At 44.4% G+C, this 9,293-nt stretch overlaps 1 protein-coding gene across 1 annotated transcript; it reads left to right on the top strand.

Moving 5' to 3' along the window:
- Window positions 1-8,137: 8,137 nt before the first annotated feature.
- LOC140188852 (histone H2B 1/2-like) lies at window positions 8,138-8,512 on the top strand. Its single transcript, XM_072245507.1, has one exon. The coding sequence runs from the start codon at window positions 8,138-8,140 to the stop codon at window positions 8,510-8,512; it is 375 nt and encodes a 124-aa protein (XP_072101608.1).
- The last annotated feature ends 781 nt before the right edge of the window (window positions 8,513-9,293 follow it).

A 9,293-nucleotide genomic window follows, 5' to 3' on the forward strand; every position in this document is an offset into this window, starting at 1 on the left:
CATAAACGTCCCACTACATTCCGCACCTCCCGCCCCGCCTGCATCAGAAGGGCGATTTTCAGAAGCCTGATTTCTAATGGTCAAAACTTCAAGTTTATTTCTGATTTATCAAATCTATGTGATATTATATGTATTCAGGAAACCTGATTGTTATCGCATTTAAGTTCTTCCTTCAAGTGTTATATTGTAATTAAGCGTGATAGATTAGTTGGTAGAGGAGGTGGTGTTGCAAGTTTTTTTTAAAGAGAGGGAGAGGGCATAAAGTTGTGGATGTAAATGAAATGTATGAGGCATTTGAAGACACATTTGATTCCACAGGTAGGGGCAATAAAGTGGTATATTATTATAACGTCGACTGTACCTCTTCCTAGAGATGCTGCCTGGCCTGCTGCGTTCACCAGCAACTTTTATGCGCGTTGCTTGAAATTCCAGCATCTGCAGATTTCCTCGTGTTTGTGTATTATTATAACCATTGTGGAAAGCTTCCGATTGATTTGTTGGAGAGTATACGTAGCTCTAGCTCACTAAGCGTTGTATGGTGTGGGGATTTTAACACATAGTTAATTCACTGTGGGGTTGTTCTCAGATTGGTAATATTTTGTTTATAGAAGAGTTTCAGATATTTCATATCCTGTTAGTCTTTATGGTGGGAGAGGTACGAGATTTAATGTTCATAATAGTTCTGAAAATGCTGTAAATTTAACTTTCGTTTTGAACATTGCAGTGAGTAGTGGGATGTCATGGGAGATGAAGCATTGGGGAGTGATCGTTTTCCTATGTTTATAAGCTTGGGTTTGGATTTATATAGGGGGGCATGAGGCCACTTTTAGGAGGTGGAACTCTGGTAAAGCAAATTGGGAGAAGTTTGAATGTTTTATGTGCTGAACGTCTGTCTGGGCTGAATGGTGAGGATGATGTGGATTTCTGCAAAGAAACGTTGTGACATTATTCATCAAATAGTGGTGGCAGAGATTCAATTTAAAAAGTGCTGTACCGTGGTGGACGGAGGAGTGTGCAGAGGCAGTTACTGAGAGAAACGTGGCATTTCCGAAAGTTAGGAAGTATCACTCTCCGCGTAATCATATTAAGTGTAACAGGTCACAGGCCGTGGTGAGGAAAGTAATGAAGCTTGTGAAAAAGATTTACTGGAGGTCATATTGTGAAAGTATTGGAAGGACTATTAAACTTGAAGATGTTTGGGGGATGACTAAGAAAATGGGGGTGTGGGATTCATAGGGTTCCGAATATTGATTAAAGAAGGTAATACAATTGTTCCTGAAGGAGAGACGGTTGAGTCCTGGCTCGGTCATTTGCTGCAATTCATAATCAAAATAGGTGGAGAGACTAAACAATGTAGCAATAAGGTTTTACAAGAATATCTTAATGTGTTGGAAACCAGCTGTAGCAATGATAGTATTAGTGATGTAGAGTTTCTTTGTGTGAATTTAAGAAAGCTATTTATAGTACAGGTCAGATGGCTCCAGGAAAGGATGATACATGTTATTGCATGTTTAAACATATGGTCAACAACCCTCTTGAGATAATATGACATTTTTAGAATCATAATTGGAGTTCAGGCCATCTTCCCTCCTCATGGAAAATGGCAATTGTGTCTATTCTAAAACCTGGGAAACCCCTGATGGATCCTTCTAGTTATAGACCAATATCACTGACGTCCCATTTGTGTAAACTTACGGAATGGATGGTGATAGTGTGGTTGAATTATATTTTGGAAAAGGGAGGTGATGTGCTGTTGTTAACAGACTGGATTAATTTGAGGGGCAAGTGCTGGTTCCACGCCACATGTTTCAAAATCAGTCAATGATTTTATGCAGAAAACTCCGCAGCTACTTTAACACAGCAAGCTTCCACAAACAGTATACTCAATGGAGACGTCAATCCATGGCCTCGTATACTGTTGCAATGAGGCCACACTCAGGTAGGAGGAACAACACCTTGTATTCTGTCTGGGCAGCCTCCAATCTGATGGCATGAACATCGACTTCTTGATCTTCCAGTCATGCCCCCCCTCGCTCATCATTCCCAATCCCCCTTTACCTCTCATTGCCTGCCCATTGCCTCCCTCTGGTGTTCCTCCCCCCTTTTCTTTCATCCATGGCCTTCTGTTCTCTCCTTTCAGATTCCCCCTTCTCCAGCCCTGTATCTCTTTCACCAAACAACTTCCCAGCTCTTTACTTCATCCCTCCCCCTCCCAGTTCCATCTGTCACTTTGTGTTTCTCTCTCCCCTCCCCCACCTTTAAAATTTACTCCTCATTGTTTTTTCTCCAGTCCTGCTGAAGAATCTCGGCCCAAAACGTCAGCTGTACTTTTATCCACAGATGCTGCCTGGCCTGCAGAGTTTCTCCAGCATGTTGTGTGTGTTCCTTGGATTTCCAGCATCTGCAGATTTTCTCCTGTTTATTACTCAATGTCAACAAGCATTTTGTATGACAACTGTCACAGTCTCACTCATTTAGAAATGCGGATATGAAACTCGAGGTTCAGCAGATGCTGGGAATAAACTGTAAAGTGACACACACAAAGTACTGCGGGAACTCAGCAGGTCAGGCAGCAGCTAAACAGAGGAATAAACAGTCTAGATAGGATGAAGTGTCTTGGCCCATAATATCAACTATTTATTTGTCTGCACAGATGCTGCTGGGGGGCACTGAGTCCCTCCAGTACTTTGCAAACATAAACCTCTTTTTTCAGTCAATCAGTTTCCAAATGTTGCTGAACTTTCATTTGCAGCCTCATCCTCCTGGTCTGATTCCCTCCTTCTACTCTACGTAAACTCGAGCCTCCATCACATCTGGAGCTCCAAAGCCCTCATTTGTGCTGACCCCTCTTGTTTCTGCTCCACCATTCTGCTGTCGTACTTTAGAGGAGAGTGTTGTATTGCAACAGCCCGGCAATGTGAGGCACAGCCCTTCGAAATCAGTGAAAATGACACAAAACAATGAACAGAGCGGGACAGGAAGATTTTAACAACACAAGACTTCAGCCTTGGTCCAGAGCTGTGAGGGATGAGGAATATTTGGGAGAAAACCACAGTAAATTAATCCTCTGCAGTTTACAGAAAGTCGTGGAGTGAATTCAAGGTAAACCTCTTCATCCCCAGACCGGTGACCAGTTACATCCTGAACATTATAGGGTGAGTTAGTGGTGAACGGCAGGGATGGGGTTGAAAGCTCTGGTGTGCAATAGGAACACAAGCAGGTACCAGCTGGACTGGGTGGCCTCTCGACTGTTCATTATCAGTGTGACAGGGAGGAAGCACATGAGACACAGGATTTGAAATGAAATTGATCTATTTGTCTATGACAGATCCACAATATTAAACATCAGTGTATTTTAAGATGGTGGGATGAACCCCCTCAATGCTCAGTGACCAGGGTTCAGTCCTGGGTCTGATGACCAGCCACAATATCTGTGGAATCTGACATTAACAGTCCCATATACAGCTTATTATAACTTCCTCCCTGATGTGAAGTTGCTGGTGTTTCAGCAGGTGGGATGACTTGAGTAAATTTCTTTGCTGACTCAGGACAGAAGTGTGTCCTCTATGAATTGTAAACTCACTGGAGCCTCACACGGTGGGTGAACTGAATGAATCTCCTCCCACACTTGGAACAGGTGTGAAGCTATACTGAGAGACAGAGACAACAGAGCCAAGTCTAGCTGCTCACCGGTGTGAACTGGCTGGTGTTTTAATAGCTCATGTGACTGAATGAATCCCGTCTGCCATGGAGCAGGTGAATGGCCTCTCCCCGTGTGAACTTGCTGGTGTATCTGCAGGTGCAGTGGCCTGGTGAATCCCTTCCAAAATGAGAGGCGGTGAACGCCAACTCACTGGTATCAACTCTATGGCCATTTATCAGGTCAGTCCATGGACAAGTCCACGTATTGGGACTCTGGTGTGCTGTCTTCTCAACCATCTCTCCCTTCATATTCAGTGATTGGTAGCATTCAAATGCTGGGGAACCGACAGACACAGCAGAAGTGACACGCTGTTGCATTTGAGATTCTCAGACAGAAATTCTTTGCCTTTTCTGCCTGTAAAATGTTTGCAAAGAAGATCAACAGGTGAAAAAGAATATATCTCAGCTGAGATTATTTTGGTTTTCATGTTGATGTCTGATGTCACACTGTTACAGTGAGGCTGAACACTGTCCGGAGGAACAACACTTCTAACTGGGCATAGTTCAGGCATAAGGACACAACATCAAATTCTCTGTTTTCCTCTCTGCCCATCAAGCTGTGACTTGGCTCAGTGTGTCTCTCTCCATTACTTATAGCTTCACATTCTGGGTATCTCCCACAGACCTACTAAGCACACAATACAAACAGAGCTGCTTTGTGAGAGTTTCTGCTGATTGTGACCCTGCTGGCATTCGACGGCAGTAAATTCAGAGTCAGCAATGCCATTAACCCTCAAGAGAATGTGATCAGGTTTTCTTGGTGCAGATTGACACTGCGGTATTCTTGCAGTGTGAAGACTTTTACAAATAAAATGGCATGAGGCATTTTCTGTTTCAGGAAAACCATAACAACTCATTTATTGTCCTCCAAATACAGAAACATAAAGCAGTTTAAAAAAAAAACTTCACATACTTACATCATAACAGCAGTCCAGCTTCTAAAAGAGAAACACAACAGAATGTCAGTGGTCATTAATTACGCACATTTCCAGCCATGACATTACCCTACGGTGACCCCACCCCCCACTGAATCCTCTTACTGCTCCCCCTCTGTGACCTTTAGAGCAGTTTACTTCCTTTTAGTGACACTTGCAAGATAATACAGAGAAACACATCAAGTTCTCTCGTGTATTAGTGCTCCTAAGGGTGCTGCCATTTACTGTGGAGTTTCTTACGACATTTTACCTGTAAAACTCCTCACACTTGTCCAGATTAAAATCCATTTCCCCCATTTCTCCATCCATGATTCCAATTGATCTATATCCACTTCTGTCCATTTGACAACCTTCCTCGCCACCCACAACTATACCAACATTCGTGTCATCAGCGATCTGATCTGCCCATGTGTGTTTTAATCTGATCAAACAAAGGTCCCATCACTGATCACTGTGGACACACTGGTTACATATCTACAGTCAAAATCATTCTCAATCCTATCAGTTCAAATTTTGCTACACGATAGACACCATTCAAACCTTCCCACACCGAAACTCGAGGAAAGTTACACATTTATCACAAGACCAGAGTTGGGTTGAATGGTCTGGGCTTGTTACTCTGGATGCTCTGCTCCAAAGTCCATTCAGATTAGTACAACGTAACCAGATACATCATCACCGAGACACTGATGTACAGCATTGTGTCACAAACAGGAGAAAATCTACAGTTGCTGGAAATCAAGCCACACACACAAATGCTGAACAAACTCAGCGGGTCAGGCAGCATCTATAGAAAAAAAACACAGCCACTGTTTTGGGACAAAACCCTTCGGCGGTACTTAGGAGAAAATCTGAGGAGTAGATTTAAAAGGTGGGGAAGGGGAGAGAGAAAATAAGGTGCGGGTGAAACCTGTAGGGGGCTGGGAAGTTGATTAGTGAAAGAGACAGGAGGCCATGGAAGAAAGAAAAGGGGGGAGGAGCACCAGAGGGAGATGGTGGGTGGGCAAGATGATGGGAAATGGTGAAGGGGGGGGGTGTGGGAGGCATTACCAGAAATGCGAGAGTTCGATGTTCATGCCGTCAGGTTGGAAGCCACCCATAAGGTGTTGTTCCTCCAACAAATGTGTGGCCACATCGCATTGTGTGATATTGTTTAAAAAGCTAAAAAGAATTCAAGTGTGAGGATGAATCTGAAAGAAGTTTCTACATTTGCATTGCATGAGAGACTGGAAGACACAGTGCCAAGTACCAACTCCCACACTGTACCAGAAACTGACAGGTACAGAATGAACCCCACACTCTCACACTGTACCAGAGACTGACGGGTACAGAATGAACCCTGTACATAATGTACAGACATTACGTACTTTAACAAACCCGAACAACGCTCCTCCCCAACTCAAGACAGCACCACTTTGATCAATTTACACTGCAGTGGACTGTCTTGAGACTCGTTCAAATTCTCTGCAACACACATCAAAGTTGCTGGTGAAGGCAGCAGGCCAGGCAGCATCTCTAGGAAAGAGGTACAGTCGACATTTTGGGCCGAGAACCTTCGGCAGGACTAACTGCTAATTCTCTTCTCTTTTTACAATTCTGTACAGCAGTTTAGTTCTTGTGAGCACTGTATTGTGGATACTATGTGTTTATGATGCTGCTGCAGTAAATTTATCTTTCACCTGGTCCATTTGACCTTCGGTCTCCTGCTGTCCTGTTTCATTACATAAACGTTTCATATTATAGAAACATAGAAAATAGGTGCAGGAGTAGGCCATTCGGCCCTTTGAGCCTGCACCGCCATTTATTATGATCATGGCTGATCATCCAACTCAGAACACCGCCCCAGCCTTCCCTCCATACCCCCTGACCCCCATAGCCACAAGGGCCATGTCTAACTCCCTCTTAAATATAGCCAATGAACTGGCCTCAACGGTTTCCTGTGGCAGAGAATTCCACAGATTCACCACTCTGTGTGAAGAAGTTTTTCCTAATCTCGGTCCTAAAAGGCTTCCTCTTTATCCTCAAACTGTGACCCCTTGTTCTGGACTTCCCCAACATCGGGAACAATCTTCCTGCATCTAGCCTGTCCAATCCCTTTAGGATCTTATACGTTTCAATCAGATCCCCCCTCAATCTTCTAAAATTCCAATGAGTACAAGCCTAGTTCATCCAGTCTTTCTTCATATGAAAGTCCTGCCATCCCAGGAATCAATCTGGTGAACCTTCTTTGTACTCCTCTATGGCAAGGATGTCTTTCCTCAGATTAGGGGACCAAAACTGCACACAATACTCCAGGTGTGGTCTCACCAAGGCCTTGTACAACTGCAGTAGTACCTCCCTGCTCCTGTACTCAAATCCTCTCGCTATAAATGCCAGCATACCATTCGCCTTTTTCACCATCTGCTGTACCTGCATGCCCACTTTCAATGACTGGTGTATAATGACACCCAGGTCACGTTGCACCTCCCCTTTTCCTAATCGACCACCATTCAGATAATAATCTGTTTTCCTATTTTTGCCACCAAAGTGGATAGCTTCACATTTATCCACATTAAATTGCATCTGCCATGAATTTGCCCACTCACCCAACCTATCCAAGTCGCCCTGCATCCTCTTAGCATCCTCCTCACAGCTAACACTGCCACCTAGCTTCGTGTCATCCGCAAACTTGGAGATGCTGCATTTAATTCCCTCATCCAAGTCATTAATATATATTGTAAACAACTGGGGTCCCAGCACTGAGCCTTGCGGTACCCCACTAGTCACCGCCTGCCATTCTGAAAAGGTCCCGTTTAATCCCACTCTTTGCTTCCTGTCTGCTAACCAACTCTCCACTCACAGCAATACCTTACCCCCAATACCGTGTGCTTTAAGTTTGCACACTAATCTCCTGTGTGGGACCTTGTCAAAAGCCTTCTGAAAATCCAAATATACCACATCTACTGGTTCTCCCCTATCCACTCTACCAGTTACATCCTCAAAAAATTCTATGAGATTCGTCAGACATGATTTTCTTTTCACAAATCCATGCTGACTTTGTCCGATCATTTCACCGCTTTCCAAATGTGTTGTTATCACATCCTTGATAACTGACTCCAGCAGTTTCCCCACCACCGACGTTAGGCTATTAACTGTGTGTTTTCCTCATTCCATCTGCTTTTCTAGCAGATACGACGGGCCGAATGACCGAATACTGCCGCTGTAGTTGGTCCATTTTGTATTTTAGATTTCCTTCCTGCGGAATTAACCGGCAGCAGCAACTCACCACATCGGCGACAGTTCCCAGTCCACGGCGTTACCCAAAACGAACACTGGGTAGTGCAGAACGAGTTCCTTTAGCTATCCAATCAAATTATCTTACTGCATGAACGTTACTTCAAATAGCCATTGTGAAACATAGGCATCCCATCCCTCATTAGCATACACCTCTGGGCGCTGCCTATTTAATTCGTGCTCCGAGCCCGTTTTGCTTATTTGTGGTTCTGAAGCGGTCAGCTGAAATGCCTGAGACAGCGAAACCCGCTCCGAAGAAGGGCGCCAAGAAAACTCTGCCCAAACCAGCGGGTAAGGCAGGGAAGAAGCGCAAGAGGCTGAGGAAGGAGAGTTACTCCATCTACATCTACAAAGTGATGAAGCAGGTTCACCCCGATACTGGCATCTCCTCCAAGGCCATGAGCATCATGAATTCATTCGTCAACGACATCTTCGAGCGCATCGGGGGCGAGGCTTCCCGCCTGGCCCATTACAACAAGCGGTCAACCATCACCTCACGGGAGATCCAGACCGCCGTGCGCCTGCTGCTGCCCGGGGAGCTGGCCAAGCACGCCGTTTCCGAAGGGACAAAGGCGGTGACCAAGTACACCAGCTCCAAGTAAAGCTCCCCAGTGAGATGATCGGAAACACAACGGCTCTTTTAAGAGCCACTCACGATTTCACTGAGAGAATTGTACTAGCATTTAGGCAATACATGGCGCACGTTTTATGTGTGGTGACTTTTACAGGAGCTAAAGAGCGGTTGGAATATCCGCTTCATCTTCCCTCTATAATCCTGGTGTTTAACATTCCTCCCACTCCCATTGCTGTTTTAGCTGTGGGTTCAGGAGTTTATTAGTTGGAGTTAGGTAACTTCTCTTAATCTCATTTTAATTCGAGGCCGGAACGACTTCACGGTTCTTTCATACAACAGTTTTTAAAAAAAAAAAAATTGCAGACTAGCCGCTGGTCACAGTTTGTCCATAACCTGCTAACGTTTACACAATGACCGGCACCGGGCAGAAGCTGAGTGTCAGATTTACTCGGTTCCTTTCCGAGTTGAAAGAAATTTGAGTGCCCAGACACTCCATTATCAACTACACTTACATTAAATGTGCCCGGTTTCAGTAACAGGGGGAAATACGAAGACCCAGTCCTCAAACAGATCAGCAATGATTTAGTTTCAGATTAAATTTGAACAATGAGTTTTTTTGGCGGGCTTTTTCCAATTTTCAGAGTACTTTGGGGAGGAGATGGTTACACTGCGCGCTTCTACCTTTACGGGCTCTTGATTGGTGATTAAGGCAGTTCGTCGATTGGGCCATTTCTTTTAACCAATGAAAACAAGCAGCATTAAACCAATCACAAGCATTAGTTTGCATTCTCAAAGAAGGTATAAAAATG

Source organism: Mobula birostris, chromosome 28 (genome assembly GCF_030028105.1).
Source record: "Mobula birostris isolate sMobBir1 chromosome 28, sMobBir1.hap1, whole genome shotgun sequence".
In the NCBI taxonomy this organism is placed as follows: Eukaryota; Metazoa; Chordata; class Chondrichthyes; order Myliobatiformes; family Myliobatidae; genus Mobula; species Mobula birostris.

Bases quoted from the DNA above. Each gene is read 5' to 3' on its own strand.
- LOC140188852 (XM_072245507.1), top strand. From the start codon at position 8,138: ATGCCTGAGACAGCGAAACCCGCTCCGAAGAAGGGCGCCAAGAAAACT.